A 19,616-nucleotide genomic window follows, 5' to 3' on the forward strand; every position below is an offset into this window, starting at 1 on the left:
TAGCCAAAAAGTGAAAACAACTCAAATTTCAAGTTTCATTCAACCAGTGAGTGAAAAAGTAAAATATGGTACACCCACACAATAAAATACTATTCAGCCATAAAAATGAATGAAGTGCTAACGCGTGCTACAACACAGATGAATTTCAAAACCATTATGGTAAGTGAAAGAAGCCAGTCACAAAAGACCACATAAGTGCATGACTCGATTTATAATACAAAATGTCCAGAAAAGGCAAATTTATAAAGACAAGAGAGTACATTAGTGGTTGCCAGGGGCTGGAAGGAGCTGGATGTTGGGAGAGACTGTAAATTGGCATGTTCTTTGCAGGGTGATGGAAATGTTCTAAAATTAGATGCGATGATGACTGTACAACCCTATAATTATACAAAAATTTATTGACCTGTACACTAAGAGACAGGTGGATTTTATGGTGTCTAAATTAGTTCAATGAAATATATTTATAAAGAAATTAAAATTTTAAATTACGTATTAATAAATATTTAAAAATCAAAAATTTATTAGATCCATCTAGTCTTCCTCTGTGACTTAATCCAATGAGTCTTTCTCATTGAGGGTTTGAAAGAGAATTGCAAAGGGAGTCATTTGCTTGCTGCATGATTCCAGTGACAAGTAGCATCTAACATAACTTCGCGTGTAACAAAGGATACAATATACTCCATTCTTTAAACCACAACTGCAAGAGAAGTCACATTCCAACCTCACTGAGGCCAAACTAGAGGCGAAAGGGTACTATCCACAAACCGGAACTAGTGGGACAGCAGGCCCATGATGTCACCACTGGATGTAGTACCTGGACGGTCTCCCACTGGGGATGTAGGGGCTGTGAGTGAATTTACAGTTCAAAGTGAGATGGATGGGTTCTGTTAGGTGGGACATTTTGAAAATTATGTATATATACATATATATATATATGTATATATACATATATATGTGTGTGTGTGTGTGTGTGTGTGTGTGTGTATATATATATATATATATATATATATATATATATATATAGGCTTATATAGGCTGGCCACAAAGCAGAATGCCTTCTAAGGAGAATACTATACCAGTGCATTTTTAAAAGTGAATTCCTTTTAAAAGGAACGTACGGTACGTCTCCAGGTATGAGTAGCCAAGCCAACATGTCACAGACATGTTTTGTCTGACCAGGCTGTACTTTTCTAGGAGCTGCCCCTCTTCAAGACCACCTGCCTCCCTATTCTCATGGTTATGGGGGAAAAATCATCTTGTACCTCCCAAATCCCCTCTCTTGGCCACAAATGCCTTGTCATGATATGGGGAGATCCTTCCATTGGCAATTTAAACTAGAAACAGAGAGAGAGTGCCAGAGACTAAATATGGAGCATATCAAATGCCAAAGCTAAAGGCAGCCTTGCTTTTTTTTACCGTGGGGATACCAGCACCTTCCAATAAGTTCCCTTTTTCCTGAAAATAATTTCAAGTGGGACTCCGTTTCATGTCACCAAGAAGCCTAAATAATCCCAGTCAACTTTAAATAACTATCTGCTTAACTTCCACTCTATCAGTTCTGCCACAATACACAAACCTTGGTACCATTACAGCCATGCTTTTGCTATAACTCAATGGTGTCAGATGATAGAACCTTCCCTAGCAAAACACGGTCTCTAGCCACCCGCCCTCCCCCAACCCCATGACAAAAGTTAGTGATTCTGTTGCAATTCTAGACAAGCAAGCTGTTTTAGGGTCACAGTAAAGAATGGAGAGATCTGACCCAAGTCTAGGGAGTTTAGACATTTGTCCAGTCCCCAGAAAAACAAATGATTAAGTGGTGTTTATGGCTGTTATTGTAAACCAACCTGATGCAATGTGATACAAAGTGTCTGAAATCCCAAAGAAACAGAGCGATTTGTCAAAGGCCATGTTAAGAGCTTTTACAAGATCTATTTCCATTGTTTATCAAATGTTGCCTGAATCACACTTGGATTAGCAAAACCTGAGGCATGATGTCTTTGTCTTTATGAAGATCACCGACTGAATTGCTGACAGTTGAATTAACCAGGGGAATACAGATAGATGATACAAATTGGCTATTCCTTTTTTTGTTTGTTTGTTTTTAGTAGGTTTCACGCCCAGCTTGAAGCCCAATGTGGAGCTGGAACTCACGACCATGAAATGAAGACTTAAACTGGGATTAAGAGTAGGATGCTTAATTGACTGAGCCACCCAGGTGCCACTCACTATTCCTTTTTACAGCATTTTTATTTAGTAAAAATAGCTAGCTTATCAGGCTCCATAGAGCTATCATCAAATCTCTAGTCCCCACAGACTGGGTCCCTGCAAATCTCGTTTCAGGTTAAAAAAGAAAAAAAAAAGGTCAACAATTCAGTATCTCTGAGGGAAACCAAAGTGTTTGGTTTGATACATCACCTTAAGATTATACGGAGAACAGCCTTAACAACACAAGTATGACAGCTTTTTACATGTGGACATTCAGAGACAGAGGATGTTAACTATCCGAGAACAGTTTTTAATGGGTCTTACCTAATGTCTGAGAGATCACACTTGTTTCCAGCAATAGCCATTACAATGTTTTCTGGACCATGCTCCTTCAGCTCTTTCACCCATTTCTTCAGGGTATGAAATGAATCCTAAACCCAAAGTGTAAATCAATCATTGGAAAGACCCACCAACACAGTATTGCAACCAAGTAGAAATGTAAACCCAACCCAATTTAATAGACGAAAATATTTTCAGGAAACTCATGTACATTAACATCCCACCCCTGTCCTGGCACAAAACTTAGTAGCTAAGTTACACTTAAATAACCTGTAGAACTTTCCTTTTCTAAAACTGAAACTTGATGAACTGAAGAAAGTCGTGTTAGTAATTTTCTTCTATAAATAACATCAATTGAAAATTACAGCCTTGACTCAGCATGAAAAAGACTCAGTCATAGGACTAGACATGTTCGTGCTTATTTCAGGAAAGAAAAAGAATACACACACACGAGAGAGAGAGACAGAGAGACAGAGAAATCCTGATTTCCTTACTGCCCTTACTCCCCACCATCCTCCAGCAAACCAGCCAAGGTAGACAGCACATCTAGGTAGAAGTGGTCAGGAACTCATGGACAGTTAACAGTGATGGATCATTAAACCAGCAGTCCTGTGCGCTGAGTCAGCACTCCAGGAGTGGAAAAAGAAAGTCAGCAAACCACTGCAGTTACTTGATGGATAGCCTAGATCCCCAACGTGATAACTAAAAATGTGGTATACTATATATATACAATACATACATCAACATTATCCTTGACATTTTAAGTAGTGTGATGGAAACACTAATAGAAAATAAGTATTCCATAATCACAAAACATGCAGAACTTAACCAAATCATTTTCCTCCACTTAAAAGGCTGACATTCTGGAGAGGGGTACTTGGCAGACATGACCTTGCCTCTACGAGCAGACGGTCAATTTGAAAAATGAATGATCATTGTTGTTTACTTAATTTGGTAGAAAAATTTGAAATGTTTCACTATATACAGGTGAATAAACTCAATAGATGGTGTTGATTATCCCTGGCTACCATGCTATGAAATCTCATTCCAGGCTCCTGGCATGACAAGCAGTCAAGTCTCTGTTTTGGTCTTTTGAAGACAGAGAATCAACACAAATGGGGCCGTTTTGAAGGGGACAGTCTTACCTGTTTGGTAATATCATATACTATGACAGCTGCAGCGGATCCACGATAGTACATGGGAGCCAGTGAATGAAACTGTTTAAGAACAATGAATAGTTTTAGGCCAAAGTCAACACATTTCATGCAACTTCAAATTAAAATATAAAAGTTTCATCCTACATTATCCCTATAAGATCCCTGAACTCCCCTTAGAATTCTCCCAGGGTTCGTATTAGGCAATATATTCTCCTCCTTGACTACACACGTGCTTGTGGCTTATAGACCATGAAATTCACTTTTGGGAAAAGGCCAAAAATACGTTTTACTTTAAATGTTACTCTTCTATGAATTTTCTTTTCTCCACTGCTCATCATTTATCTGATACGACGGATCCACGGACATCTCATTAGGATGACAGAGTGGTAAGAAAAAGATGCTTGCCAAGGGGAGGACAAGAAGAGACTGGCACAGATCACAAGACCCTCACTGAGCCTTTAATGAGGAACATTGAGCCAGGACACCTCCCCAAGCCACCCTCAGCCTACACGGCTGCCATCCCTCAAATGAACACAGTGACACAGACGAGCTCCATTCCAAAATGTGAGCACATCAAGTCCCATTGGTCACTAGAACCCTTTATCTCTAAACATGATAGATAATTATGCTGAGGATACATACAGAGTCTGCGAATATTTTGAAGGATAGATCTTTGGATACATCTGGATACATCGTGGAAGGGTTTTAAAAGCCAGTAAGAAAAAGATAGCTCAGGCGAAAAATGGTCCAAGGATACATGTAGCTAAATCTCCAAGGAAGAGATATAAATTGCCAGTAAATATTTTGAAGCATTCAATTACAGTAAAAGAAATGAAAATAAAAGCAATGAAGAGGCATGTAGTAACTTATTAAATATTAAAAAGATTTACTATATCCACAGTTGGTATGGATTCAGTCAGGGGAGCACCCTCATATGTTACCTGGGAATGTATTTGAAGACCTTCTTATAAAAAGACATTCAATATCACTAATCCTCAGGGAAACACAAATCAAAATCACAATGAGATATCACACCTGTTATGATGGCTGTTATCAAAAAGAAAGGGGGGGGGGTGCTGGGTGGCTCAATCAGTTGAGCGTCCAGCTCCTGGTTTAGGCTCAAGTCATGATCCCAGGGTCGTGGGATTGAGCCCTGTGTCGGGCTCCGTGCTGAGTGCAGAGCTTGCTTAGGATTCTCTCTCTCTTTCCCTCTGTCCCTTCCTGACTCATGTGTGCATGCTCTCTCTCTTTAAAAAAAAAAAAAAAAAAAGATAACAAGCATTGGTGAGGATGTGGAGAAAAGGGAAAAGGGAACCCTGATGCACTGTTGGGAATGTAAAGTGGTGCAGCCACTATTGAAAACAGTATGCAGGCAACACAAAAAACACAGAACTATATGATCCAGCAATCCCCCTTTTGGTTATATGCCTAAAGGAAATCTCTTCAATACCTTGAAGAGATATCTGCACTTCCATGTTCACGGCAGCATTATTTGCAATGGACAAGACATGGAAACAACCTAAGTGTCTATCGAGGAATGAAGAAAGGAAGAAAAGATGATGTGTATACACACACACACACACACACACACACACACACACACACACAGTGGAATATTACCCAGCCTTAAAAAAGGAAATCCTGCTATTTGCAACAACATGGATGAATCTAAAAGATATTATGCCAAATGAAATAAGCCAGATGCAGAAACAAAACAACCTGCATGATCTCACTTATACATGGGATCTAAAACAGTCAAATACATAGAAGCAGAGAGTAGAAGGGTGGTTACCAGGAACAGGGAGGGGAGGGGTTGGGGAGATGTTGGTGAAAGGTTACAAAGTTGCAGTTACATGGGACGAATAAGTTGCAGAGATACAAGGCACAGCCTGATGCCTATGGTAAATTATAGTGTATTGAATCTGGAAATTTGCCAAGAGAGAAAATTTCAGGTGTTATCATCGTTTAACAAAGGGAAAAGGTAACTATGTGAGAAGATATATTAATTACCTTGACTGTCGTAACAATTTCACTATGTGTATGTACATCAAATCATGTTGTACACCTTAAATATATAATTTTTATTTAAAAAAGAGAGATACTCTCTTTAAAAGCCGCTGTTGGTAATATATGCCAAAAGTTGAAATGTGCATATTGTTCGACCCACCAACTCCACTTAAAGGAGCTCATCACACACAATGGCCCTCATCCCTATGTTACACATGGGAGCAAATATTTGAAAACGACCTAACGGTTCATCATAGAGAATCCATTAATGGTGTCTGCATATAACAGAATATTCTGCAACAATTAAAATGATGGTGAGGGTTTTTATTTTTAGAAACGATTACACACTGTTAAAGGGGGAAAGAAACAGTCTCGAAGCTGCTTATGAAGCATACTATAATTTAGAATAGAATGTGAGGTGGTCTGTCTATGTCTACGGCTACAACAATGTTTCTCAAAATGTTAACAGTGGGATTTCTAGTGACTTGTACATTCTTCTCATAAGAGCCTGTAGAGCATAAATGTTTACAATGATTTTTTTACATAGGTTTTTAAGTTGAAAAGAAAAAGCAACCATTTTTATTGGAGAGTAGGATAAGGAGCAGGGAGGGAAGGAAGGATAGATCCTGAAGCTTTTCCAACAAAACCATCTCACTCATTCGTGTTGGTTTCCCACATAATACTTATCACTGAATAAAGCCTTGCCAAATTGAAATGATCCTATTTGGAGATTTGAAGTACGTTAGTTCCCGAGGCATCCCTCGTAATGCGCTGTAGAGGGCTAGGGCGGCACTCTCCAGAGTGTGGAAGGAAACAGGCTCTTTCTCAACTCTCCCGCCCTGGTGCAAGCCTCCACCTTGAACAGAAATAGCCATGGGGCCTCTGTGGTTTTTCAGAAAAGGGAACGGGTTGAATGGAGCTCAGGATGGACCCAGGAGTTCCCAGCTGACGGGCCCTGGCCACTTGCCAGGACCCCCTGGAGGACAGCAGGCCATTTACCATGTGTGCCTTTCATATTCAGTGCCCAACACTGGGTGTCTGTTGTAATTGTTAGACATCACTAAATCTATTTTTAATCTGTCCTTTAGCAGTCCAATCCACATGTAGAGAATAAAGTCAGAATTCCTGCCCAAAGGGAGGATACAAGGAACGTATTTCTGAAACACTCCTGCTTTGCTAAGGGTTAAGAATGCATATAAAGTGTCCTTTTAGCCCAATTATATAAAACGCCCATTTTTTTTTTCAATATAGCCTCCATAATAAGAAAGGTCCACATAAACACACCACGTGGGAACAAAATCTGTATCTCAAAAATCAAGATACTTGCGGACTCAAGCACAAAGAGGGGCAAATCGTGGATATCTTCTTAAGACAGAGTTCATTTTCAGCTACAATACTATGAACTGAATCTAAAATGGTCACTGGTGTGCAGGTCTCATGAATTATTGAATAGATCTTTGTATATAATGCATTACTTGTTCTTTCCTTCCCCCAAATGGAATCATTTTGAAATAAATCTGTTGGTGAAGCCACTTAAATGGCTTTATTGCCGGGGACTTGGGAGTTTTAATGAGTTAAAAGTTCAAGTCTCAGTTCTAAAACCCAATAATGCATTGACCAACGGATAATATTTGTGGAGGGCAAAACGATAAATCACTTCTAGCCTACAATGTGTATACTCTTTCCCATACAAATATAAAAACAAGAGCACCACAATTAGCTTCAATACTCGACGTGGCATAACTCAATTTCCGTAGAGTCTGAATTAAGACTGATAAAAACACTTACATAAAAAGGTTCTTCCAGAAACAGTTTCCCGATCACATGAGGTTGATATAATTTTTAAATCTCACCTTGAGAGGTTCTTTGAAAATGAGCATGACAGAAGCCAATTCAAAATCCCTTCTTTCCTAACTATCCAACAAAATATCTAGAATGCCAAATTAAAGTGCTCAGATAACTCTTAAATTATTTAGAAGCAGCACGGGGAATTATGAAAAGCCAATCTGACTCTCAAAAGAAATGGCTGTGTATGTCCTTCGTGTGTGTGACTGTGTGTTTTTTAACTGTTGTATGTCCACAGAATAAGAGGGAGGGGAATGGTCTTCTTCAAGCTGCTCAGACTTAGCTTTTACAGATGTATGCTAACCTTGCCCCCACTTCCAGCAACTGGGAGAAGGATAAAGTGGGCATAATCTTTCTATCAAACAACCAGACAAGGAACATCAAGAGTCTTGAAAATGTTCATACACTGATTCAACAATGGCACTTCTGAAGGGAATGATCAGAGATGGGCACAGAGTAACCAAAATTCACTCCAGAATCATCAGTAATGCTGACAAATCGGAACCGATGTCAACGTCTAACGATCAGGGACCAGAAACGTAAATTTGGCTTAGCCACACAATGGACTTCCAGGCAGCGGTGAAATTTACATTTCTGAAAAAACAGAAGATGACACAAGAGGCAAGATAGAGCAGTCTGGTACTTCCCTAGGGTCTTCTGCAGAACCCTGGGCCCATGAGGTGCTTTTTGGAAAAAAGGTTTCTTGGCCAAGTAAGTTTGACCAACGTTGTACATGATAACGCTTCCTCGGAGATTTACAACGTATTATTAGTGCGTGAGAAGCTCTGAAAATTAGTATAGTCAAGAAACCTATTTGTTTTGGTTTTAACTCAGAATTCTCAATTTTCTTTACCTTTTTCCAAGTAGCATTTTTTAACATCTCGAGACCAGGTATGCTCAGAACCCACCTTAAGGGCAAAGTACGGAAAGATCTACACTCAAAGGGAGTCGAGACATCCATGCCTGGCTGCCTGACTCTGTTCTGGTTTCTTTATTCTGTAAACTGTGGGTAGCTGTGGGGGTTGGGGTGGTGGTGGTGATAACTAAGGTTTTTCCAGCTCTGTGATGACACTCACGGCCAAGGCAGGACAGAGTCTGGATGAAACCTCTTCCCTTTGCCCTGCTCTTGATTCTTCCGAGGGTTTTACCTATAACACAAATGTCCTTTCTTCCCATCCCACACCACCCTGTACGTGTGTACATTCACACACTCCTCAGCACACAGTGGAAATTATTATTCCAGGAAATATCCAAATCCTCCAGACCACCCAGTCTGCTTCAGGCAAAATTCCTTAAATGCAGGTTTGTGGCATCATAAATTCCACAGCAGCAAAAAATCGTGCATGTCAAGAATGAGCAGTAGTGGAAAATACATCAAGTTTCCAAACAAGGACAAGTTCCAGCTGGGCTCTGCCTCCCCAGATGAGAATTATCCAAGCCAGAGCGCTCTGGCATCAGGTCCAGGAACTTGTAGGGATTGGTTAGGCGTTACGATGTTCAGAGAACAGTGTCCTTGGTGAGTCGCTTCAATGCAGCCCGGGAGTCGATGCTGTTCTGCCTCTGGTGCTAGCACAGGATCAGAAATTCTCACCATCCCACAGAACCCTGAGGCCAGGGACGGTCGAGGGCAGAAGCCAAAACATATCCCGTGGTTCATTAGGATTCAAACAAAGAGGGAAGTGGTAGAGGAAAATTCTTGACATTCCCAACATTCCCAGCTGGCAAAAGCTGAATGGAAAAACCATGGCTGAATGTTCTTTATGTGCCATTCAGAAGAATGTTTCTGATTTTTACACAGACCCTCTCTCTCCACAGAAAAGCGGAGGCCTATTTAATATGCCCACTCAGATGTCCTAAAACCCGTTAGCAGGTAAAGTTGAAAAGAAAAAGGGCTGGGAAATTATACAGCAGACTATTAACGATATGATTTCTGAAAACTGCCATTATAGGCAGCCCGTCACTTGTTTTGATGCGTCCAGATTTTTTTTTTAATTTTAATAGGTTACATTACTTTTACAATGAGAAGGGATTTTTTGTTCCCTCCCCTTCCTTCTTCTTTCTTTCATTTTGCCAGTGAAAGTCAAACAGCGGCCTCAGCATCAGGGGATCAAAGTATTGAAGCCAAAGTATCAGAAGGAAGCTGGATTTGAGAGGTAACCTGACCTCCATGTGGCTCCTTTTTGACAAGGTACAGTGCAAACCTTCTCTAGTAGAAAATGAAACAACCCAAATCCAAACCTCTTTCCACAAAAAAAACGGTGTTGGTGGGGAGGGCATGGATTCGTGTTTTGTAAAAGACAAGGCAATGAACTAGGCTATTCTGATCCTTAGAATAATGTAGGAGACAGAAGTCAAGGTCTTGAAATGATGCAGAAATACATTTTTCCCCACCCATGTAATACCCAACTGCAGAGAACCTCAGCTCTAATTCCTGTCTGTTAGCAAGCCAATGGAATTTCCTCAAAGTCCAGAACTCTGCCCCACCCTGTCCCTAAGTTATCTGTGTTTCTCATCACACACAGTCACCATTCATTTGAAGGAAATGCCACAAAGGTTGGTCATGGCTCTCCCTCTCTCTACTCTGCTCAGGTTGCTTTGGTCTCTCCCACCTGTGTGTAGCCTCCTGTTCACAGAAAACATCCCATCTTCGGGAGGCCTCCCTGCAGGATGGGACAGCAAGCCAACATCACCTGGGATTACGCCCAGAGCAGAAGACACTTTGCTCTGTGGGCCCCACAGCGGGGCCTAACCCAGTGCCCCCCGGCAGCGGCACCCGTCCCGAAGCCCTGCCACCACGGTGCCCGCAGGAAAGCCTGCCTTGCTGGGCACCCTTGAGGAGCTTCCCGAGTCTATGACAGCACCTTGCTAGAAAGGGATTAGAATCACACACTTGCAGGCGTGTGATTTCATTCATCCCCAGAGCACCGGGCACCCAGGACTGTGTGCTGTGTTCACTGAGTGCAGCCTGAGTGCATCGTTCCTGGACTATCTGGAAGTTTCCATTACGGCATGTAAATACTGCAGTGGCCTCCATACTGGCCACACAGCACCCAGAGGGATCCTTTTTTTAACTTGAGTTGTGTTATTTACACATACCATCGAATCTATTTTTAACTTTTTAATTGTGGAAATTTTCAAACATACGCACCAGAAGAGAGCATGGCACAATGCGCTTCCAGATTCTCATCCCCTAGCCTCAAGATCACCCTGAATATATGGCCGCGGGCATGTTTCCACCTCTCTTCCCACCCCGCCGCTAAAACCTTCTGAAGCAAATACCTGACATCATATTATTTTAACTGTAAAGCAACGGACGTTTTTCTTCCAACTGTGTCACTTTTCAAAACCCTTCCAATGTACTAAGCATAAAATCCAAACTGTGTCCTGTGGTGTCACTAGGGCACTAGGCTCGTCTCCCCCGCCCTCTCTCTCCAGCCCCTGGCCTCCTCCCTGCTCCCTCAACATGCAGCCACGTGGAGCCCTCAAGCTTATGTCACATGCCTTCCCCAGCCTGGACCACCCTCCACTAGATATCCTCACTCCCTCACTTCATTCACACCTTTTTCAAGGGTCACCTCCTGTGCGACCCTTCCCCGACCCCCTATCTGGGCCATAGCAGGGACTCAACAAATATGTAACGATGGAACACCTGTGATGAGTCCCTAACCCTGTGAAGGCAAGTTCACTGGGTAAGACTGTTCCCATTTTACAGATGAGACAATAGGCTCAGAATGGTTACATCAACTGCCCACGGACACACAGCTCTTCTACACAGTCTTCTGACTCCAAATTCTATGCGTCTTTCCATTTCTCAGTCGCTTCTCTGCAATGAAATGTTGCTTAAGTTGACATAATGCAGATATGGGCTTACACACGTATTCACTCATTCAACAAGTATCTACTGAACACGTGGTACATGACAGGTACTAAGCGATGGGGAAGCAGGAGTTGGCCGGTGGAATTACAGCCCCCCAAGATGTCCACATCCTAATCCCTGGGACCAGGAAATATGTTATGGTACATGGCAAGGGGGGGGTTAAGACTGCTAACGGAATTAAGGTTGCTGACCAGCTGACCTTGAGATGGAAAGATTATCCTCCATTATACAGTGTCCAGTGTCATCCTAAGCGTCCTTACAATTGGCAGAGGGAGGCAAGAGAGTCAGAGCATGGAAGAGCTTCTGCTGCCGGCCTTGAAGATGGAGGGAGGGGCCACAAACCGAGGAATGCGGGCAGCCTCTGAAAAAGGCCAGGGACGGATTCTTCCCCAAAGCCTCCAGAAAGGAACACGGCCCTGCCTATGCCTTGGTTATGAGCCCGGTGACACTCTTCTCAGACTTGTGACTTTCTGAACTGTGAGCAAGTAAACTTGTGCTGTTTCGAGCTACCAAATGCGTGGTAATCTGTTACAGCAGCCATAGGAAACAAACAGAGAAGGGGAAGGACAAGGGTGGAGTCAGGCCCGCCTTCAAAGGGGCTGCCCTGGATTTCAATGTCTCCAAACAGGGAGCTCTGTGTTCTAAGCACACTGCAGCTATTCCTGCTTAGACACGTCCTTCTGGCCTTCAGGAGCACCCTCTTTTGTTATTAAATGAAGTCCATGTGCCTCATTTCCTTGTCAAGAATGGCATTCGCTGGCTTCATATACCCTTTGGTTTGTATCTTGACCAGACTTGGGAAATTAGGTGCACAAAGAAGTGAATGGGGACGGGGAGGGGCGGGAAGGTGAGGGTGAGGAGGGAATGGGGGAGTGGGGGGGAGGAAAGAGGAGAAAAACACAACCAGATACGGTGCTTCTTAGATTCTTAATAAGCGCAACCCCAGCCCCGGGACGCCTGTCTCCGGCGCGCTGCCTGCAGTCCTGGCCCTCTGAGCGTCGGAGAACGGAAACTGGCCTCAACCCAGGAGGCAGAGACAATGCTTCATAATTAGAAGCTACTTAGGGCGTCCCAGACTAAAACACACTCCAGTAAAATGTCGTTGCCCGATTTGTGAAGCATCTTCATTTAGCGGCGTCACGGTCCCCCCCAGACCCTGTCCCCACGGAGGGGGCAGGGCAGGCGGCCCTGGACGCCCAGAGAGGAGGGGGAGACACCCACCGCGGAACAAAGAACACCAGTGGGGTCTCTTGTGACAGAGAGGGTGTAGAAGGGGCAAGGGGCAGGGACTACTTGCAGGCAGGGGCGGCCCAGCCTTGCTTTTTAAGATCAACGTAGGCTTGAGCTTCTACTCTCCACGCTTCCTGTCTGTTCACTTCCCGCTTCCGGTCCCTCACTTCCGGCTTTCCCAGCGCACTGGCTGAGGGCAGAAGTGCTTGGAGAGTTTCCCTCAGGGCTTACTACATTTATTTTAATATATGGACATGTCCTTCCTCTCTCCCTCCTGCCAGTGGCATTCTGCACCGAAACTCATTTCCTAAATGACACCAACACCCCCAAATGGGAACCAGATATGCCGTTAAAGGCGGTTCTCTGGCTGCCCACACCTCTGCCGTCCGATGCCCCTCTTCGAATGCCACAGTCACACTTCCTTGGGCAGTTTCTGTCACCAACTTTTATTTATTTTCTAAAGTTTATTTATTTTGAGAAAGACCAAGAGAGCAAGTGGGGGAGGGGCAGAGAGAAGGAGAGAGAGAATCCCAAGGAGGATCCACACTGACAGTGAAGAGCCCCCGCCCCGTGGGGCTTGAACCCACAAACCGTGAGATCATGACCTGAGCAGAAACCAAGAGAGGGATGCTCAACTGACTGGGCCACCCAGGCGCCCCTCTGTCACCAATTTTTAAATACCGCTGGACCTCTTCAGCCGTACCACTTTTAAATACGGTGATTCCTGAGGCTTCTTCTCAAAGCAGATGTGGTGGCACCGCCCTATCAGGAGCTATTGACTTCTTTTTTTTTTTTAATTTTTTTTTTAACGTTTATTTATTTTTGAGACAGAGAGAGACAGAGCATGAACGGGGGAGGGTCACAGAGAGAGGGAGACACAGAATCCGAAGCAGGCTCCAGGCTGTGAGCTGTCAGCACAGAGCCCGACGCGGGGCTCGAACCCACAGACCGTGAGATCATGACCTGAGCCGAAGTCGGACGCTTAACCGACCGAGCCACCCAGGCGCCCCTGTTGACTTCATTTTTAACAGCATATGCCAGATTTGCAAGCTTCTGATGTTTCTCCTTGCCGCATAATCTTCATCTGGTTTTCCCTTCCGGGGAGTGTTACGGGAGCAAAGGGTGGAGAGAAGGAATATTTCCCTTCTCAGGATCTCAGTTTGCACTAATTAAAACACTGTTCTCTTGGGATGGGGAGAGGAAAGCAAAACCGGGTACTGACCCTCTTCCACTGCAGGTGAATTCCTACAAAAAATCGTTCTCGAGTGAGTGGGTGCAGGAAAAGGTGCAATAGAGTGAAGCAGTTTCCCTCCGGCAGTGGGTGAGGAGCAGATTCTGTGTGTTGTCGAATCGGATCCTGTGTTCTGTCGGCTCCTAGCCGGCGCCACTTGGAGCCGGGCCTGTATTTCCCGTGGCTGCAGGGCAAGCAGAGGAGAAACAGAGCAGCACATTCTGAGCTTCTGAGAGGCCCCATTCTTCAAGGACTTCCAAAGGTCAAAATTTCCTCTGACTTTAGCTACAGTCTGTGAAAAGTGAACCATTTCCTTAACCACAGAGTCCGGGACCAAGGAAAGAATGAAAGATGGCAAAAAGCGTCTTTGGGTGTTTGTCAAGGCTGAACCCGACCTCCTCTATCTGCCGCCTTCATTCTGTTTTTCTGTCTCAGGGACCCCCTGAGACCCAGCATTTCGGCCACGGCCCTGCCTGGCTGTGTCTCAGCTGTCTCTGCTCACGTCGTTGTCCAATCGCCTAACCTTTCCTAATTCCAATTAGGCGCCGCACAGGTCAAGCCAAAGGAGGTGAATAAGCGTAATGTCTCAACAGAGCAGCTAAACCGTCAGCTCCTAGAGGGCATCAGCGTCACTTTGCCTTCTTCAGGTACCCAAGCTTCCGGGAAAACTTCGGACAGAAGGAACAAGGGAAGATTAAACAAATCGGGGTGGTGTAAATACATTTATTATATCATTTCCCCGAGTGCTTGAACTATCTCAAAATTGGAGGGAAAAAAATGTTTGTACACTCACTAGGAGAGTCGCTGTAAGCCTTTGAATCAATGGGTGTCAGCATATCACTTTATCTTGAGTCAGTATGTATTAAGTAATAATGTCTGGTCCTGGGTTAGATAATAGCGCTGATAAAAGCTAAACCAGCTGCAAATGATAATATTTTGAAGACAGATTCCTTCTTTTAAAAAAATAATTTAGTCAAGTAAAATACATTTCGAATATAATGATAAGTTTGGTAAGTTGCAAGTGATAACTTCACAAATATAACCTTACGTACAGTTTTATGTGAACTTGTTATGCATTTTAACATTTCAAAGATTTAATATTTTATTCAGAATTTCTTCTTTAGGTACCATTCAGAGGTCAAGGCTGCCTTTCCAGTCCACAATTAGAAATGAACAACAGCTGGGGCGCCTGGGTGGCGCAGTCGGTTAAGCGTCCGACTTCAGCCAGGTCACGATCTCGCGGTCCGTGAGTTCGAGCCCCGCGTCAGGCTCTGGGCTGATGGCTCAGAGCCTGGAGCCTGTTTCCGATTCTGTGTCTCCCTCTCTCTCTGCCCCTCCCCCGTTCATGCTCTGTCTCTCTCTGTCCCAAAAATAAATAAATGTTTAAAAAAAAATTAAAAAAAAAAAAAAAGAAATGAACAACAGCTTGTAACTTGTTTATCGCTTAGGACTTAAAGGTTTAAGGAGTAGGTAACCCTCAAATTCATCTACAGATTCAACACGATCCCTATCAAAATACAGCTGGGGTTTTTGCAAAAATGTACAAGCCGGTCCTAAAATTCCTATGGAAATGCAAGGGATGTGGAATAGACAAAATAATCTTGAAAAAGAAGGACTAAGTTGAAGGACTCATACTTCCTAATTTCAAAACTTGCCAAAAAGCTACAGCAATCAGGGAAATGTGGTACTGGCAGAAGGGTAAAAATTAGATCAAAGAAATAGAATTGCATCCGGAATTAAACCCTCACATTTGTGGTCAACTGATTACCAACAAAGGTGCTGGGAAAACCAACTGGGCCAAGAATGGTCTTTTCAACAAATCGTGTTGGGACAGCTGATTTTGTATGATATCAACGTACAGAGTGAGGTGGAAAACCCTTCCTTGTAAGATATGCAAAAAGTAACAACAGATGGATCATAGAGCTAAAGGTAAGAGCTAAAACTATAGAACTCTTAGAAGAACATATGGGAGTAAATCCTTGTAGCCTTGAGTTCGGCAAAGACAAGTGGTGGGAATGTGGAGAAACTAGAACCTCATACATTGCTGGTAGGAATAGAAAATGGTGCAGCCACTTTGGAGAATAGTTTTGGTAGACCCTCAAAATGCTAAATATAGGGTTACCACATGACCCATCAATTTCACTCCTAGATATGTTCCTAAGAGATTTTGTTTCGATTCCTAAACACAATTATCTATGCAAAAACTTATTTACTCATGAATGCTTGTAGCAGTCTTATTCATAATAGCCAAAAAGTGAAAATAACCTAAATGTCCATCACTTGATGGAGGGATATACAAAATGTAGTGCATCCATACAATGGAGTATTAATCAGCCATGAAAAAGAAAGGAGCACTGATTCAAGTTACAATGTCGATGGACATCGATAACATTGTCCTAAGTGAAAGAAGCCAGTCACAAAAAAACAAAACAAAACAAAACAAAACAAAACAAAACAGGCTGTATGATTCCATTTATATGAAATGTCCAGAGTAGGCAAATCTACAGGCAGAAAGCAGCCAAGGGCGGGGACTCAGGAAGAAGTGGGAAATGACTGTTAATAGGTTCAGGGTTTCTTTTGCGGATGATGAAAATGTTGTAAAATTAATTGCGGCAACGCTTGCACAGTCAACATACTAGAGCCCACTGAACTGTACACGTTAAATGGGTGTATTTATGGTCTGTGAATTACATCTCAATAAAACTGTATTTAAAAAAGGGAGGTAGGGGTGCCTGGGTGGCACAGTCGGTTAAGCGTCCGACTTCAGCCAGGTCACGATCTCGTGGTCCGTGAGTTCGAGCCCCGCATCAGGCTCTGGGCTGATGGCTCAGAGCCTGGAGGCTGTTTCCGATTCTGTGTCTCCCTCTCTCTCTGCCCCTCCCCCGTTCATGCTCTCTCTCTCTCTGTCCCAAAAATAAAAATAAAAAAAAAGTTGAAAAAAAAAATTAAAAAAAAAATAAAAAATAAAAAAGGGAGGTAAGGGGCACCTGGGTGGTTCAGTCGGTTAAGTGTCCAACTCTTGATTTCGGCTCAGGTCCTGATCTCACACGGGATCTAGCCTCTCGTCAGGCTCTGCACTAACAGCACAGAGCCTGCTTGAGATTCTTTCTCTCCCTCTCTCTCTCTGCCCCTCCCCCACTCACACTCTTGCTCTCTCAAAACCAACAAAATAAACTAAAAATTTTTTCTCAAAAAAAAAAAAAACACTAGAGGTAGTACTCTACATGCTGATAATCCACACAGAAACAAATATAGACAAAAGCGTTTATCAGCTAATTTTATTTCTAACCACTAGAACTCCAGGATGGATTATCCAAAAAAAGACGAAAGCGTGGCTCAACGGCTTCCGAGGTGAACTGGGCAATGAAAACAAGAAGTTTATGAGACTGAAGCACTGAGCGAGTCTAGAACGGGTGAGGGAGTGAACAGGAAAAGAGTTCCAGAGGAACAGGTAAACAGAGGATTTCACACCACAGCTATGTTCATTGGGCTGTTTTCAGAAACACAGAGAGGGACTAGCTCAGGCACCAGGAAGTAATGAATATACAGCTCACCCCTGAACAACACGGGTCTGAACTACACAAGTCCGCTTAAATGCAGATGTTTTTGCAGTACAGAACTATGCACGCATTTTCTCCTACGATTTTCTTTTTTTTAATTTTTTTAATGTTTTTATTTATTTTTGAGACAGAGAGAGACAGCATGAGCAGGGGAGGGGCAGAGAGAGAGGGAGACACAGAATCCGAAGCAGGCTCCAGGCTCTGAGCTATCAGCACAGAGCCGGCCGCGGGGCTCGAACTCACGGAGTGTGAGATCATGATCTGAGCTAAAGTCAGACGCTTAACGGACTGGGCCACCCAGGCGCCCCTTCTCCTATGATTTTCTAATACATTTTCTTTTCTCTAGCTTACTTTATTGTAAGAATACAGTGTATCACATGTAACATACAAAATACATGTTCATTGACTGTTTATGTTATCAGTAAGGCTTCCAGTCAACAGTAGGCTATTAGTAGTTAAGTTTTAGGGGAGTCCAAAGCTATACATAGATTTTCAACGGCGAGGGGTCAACCCCCCTAACCCCCACATTGTTCAAGGATCAACTGTATTTTCAAAGCCACAGGGGGGCAAACGTTATTTCTATAATTTCAGATTTCTTAACAGGAAATTCATTTGGGGTAAAATACCATAGAGTGTGTAAAAGTAAAGTTCAGTGGGAAAAGATGGAGGTAGATGTCTGAAAAGAAGTTCCAGGCTGGGAGAAGTTGAGCCTCCAAGGTACACAGAGCAAGAGAACCAGATGCCTACGGAAGACAAAATTACGACCACCAATTCTTCACTTCTCCATGAATTCATGCCCTGTTTATGCCAATGTAGTATTTGCACTTCCTCTAAAGGCCATGTTTCTATCTTTTGACTTTGGGCTCTGCCATGTGACTTGCCTTGGTCAATGGGATGTAGGCCATGTGACATGTGCCCATTCTAACCCTAGCATGAAGAGGCCTCACGTCTGCCCTTTGTCCCTCATGCTTCTGTATTGCCTGAAAAGAGCTTCCTCGGGGAGCTGTTGTCTCTCTAACCCCAGAATGAACAAGCAAGCGAAGTCCCCCCTTACAGCGCACAGACCCACACCTTGAAACAGAGCCACCTCAGCAAGAGAGCTCTTGTAATATTTTTGTAACTTTTCTGCAAGTACAAGAATATTTTCAAATACAGAGATAAAAAAGAATTCACACGCAACAAACGTGTCATTTTCAGTTAATAATCGTATTCTAAAGCCTACATAAAGTTGTATTTAAGATCATATTTAGAATTCTACAATAGCTCAATCTTTTATTAGATGATACTCTCTTACTCAGTCCCGTATAGTGTTCAATTTGTTCTTACTTGGCATTTCTTTCATTTCCAATGTTTTGTCAATTTTCTTAAATACCCAAAAGAGGGGCACCTGGGTGGCTCCATCAGTTGAGTGTCCGACTCTTGATTTTGACTCAGGTCATGATACCAGGGATTGTGGGATTGAGCCCCTCATCAGGCTCTATGCTGATCGTGGAGCCTGCTGGAGGTTTCTCTCTCTCTCTCTCTCTCTCTCTCTCTCTCTCTCTCTCTCTCTCTCTCGCTCTCACTCTGCCCCTCTCCCCTGTTTGCTGTCTCCCTAAAATAAATAAATAACTCCAAAAAGACAGTAGTAATAAATTATATAATTTCCTACACATATCTTTGCATCATGTCATTTTTACTGTTAAGTTCAAAGCTCCATAATTCCTGGTAAATATGGGGGGGGGGCTATTTTTTAGTCTGTATGTGTGTTCTCCAATTTCATCTTAAAAAATATATAACAATGAGCTTGATTTCAGAAGTCAATCTATTTAACATAAGATGTGTTAAGTAGAGTAAGGGGAGAGTTTTCATGCTCACAAAAGAACTACCAATTCACCTTTGTGGAATTTGACCGTGGTGCATTTGAAACCCAAATTTTATAAATGCAACCATTACGACTGAGGCACTAGGGTGGACAGACAGCCAACCCAAGTGAAACAAGAGAATAAGATGATGTTGATATCTGTTCATGTTAGGTTCTTAGAGTAATATTGCTCTGATGGATCAGATCAAGAAAATGAAGCCTGAAATTATTCCAAGACACCAACATTTTAAGGGAGTTATCTGATGGCTTGTGATAGTGTTTTAAAGCAAAAACAGAATGACTTGGAAGCAGACAACTA

General features: G+C 42.9%; 1 protein-coding gene across 5 annotated transcripts in view; it reads right to left on the minus strand.

Annotated features, from left to right (window-relative positions):
* RAB31 (RAB31, member RAS oncogene family) overlaps nucleotides 1-19,616 on the minus strand; it is a 136,014-nt gene that overhangs the window by 42,862 nt on the left and 73,536 nt on the right. For 3 of the 5 annotated variants that reach the window (XM_045042398.1, XM_045042397.1, XM_045042399.1), the window contains exons 4-6: nucleotides 13,886-14,078; nucleotides 3,693-3,764; nucleotides 2,533-2,639 (exon numbers count right to left, since the gene is read on the minus strand). In XM_045042398.1, the coding sequence (XP_044898333.1) occupies nucleotides 2,533-2,639; nucleotides 3,693-3,764; nucleotides 13,886-14,078 (372 nt within the window). The remainder of the gene's footprint in view (nucleotides 1-2,532; nucleotides 2,640-3,692; nucleotides 3,765-13,885; nucleotides 14,079-19,616) is intronic. The other 2 variants (XM_045042400.1, XM_023241743.2) reach the window with 1 other exon arrangement.

Source organism: Felis catus, chromosome D3 (assembly GCF_018350175.1).
Source record: "Felis catus isolate Fca126 chromosome D3, F.catus_Fca126_mat1.0, whole genome shotgun sequence".
NCBI classification, from domain to species: Eukaryota; Metazoa; Chordata; class Mammalia; order Carnivora; family Felidae; genus Felis; species Felis catus.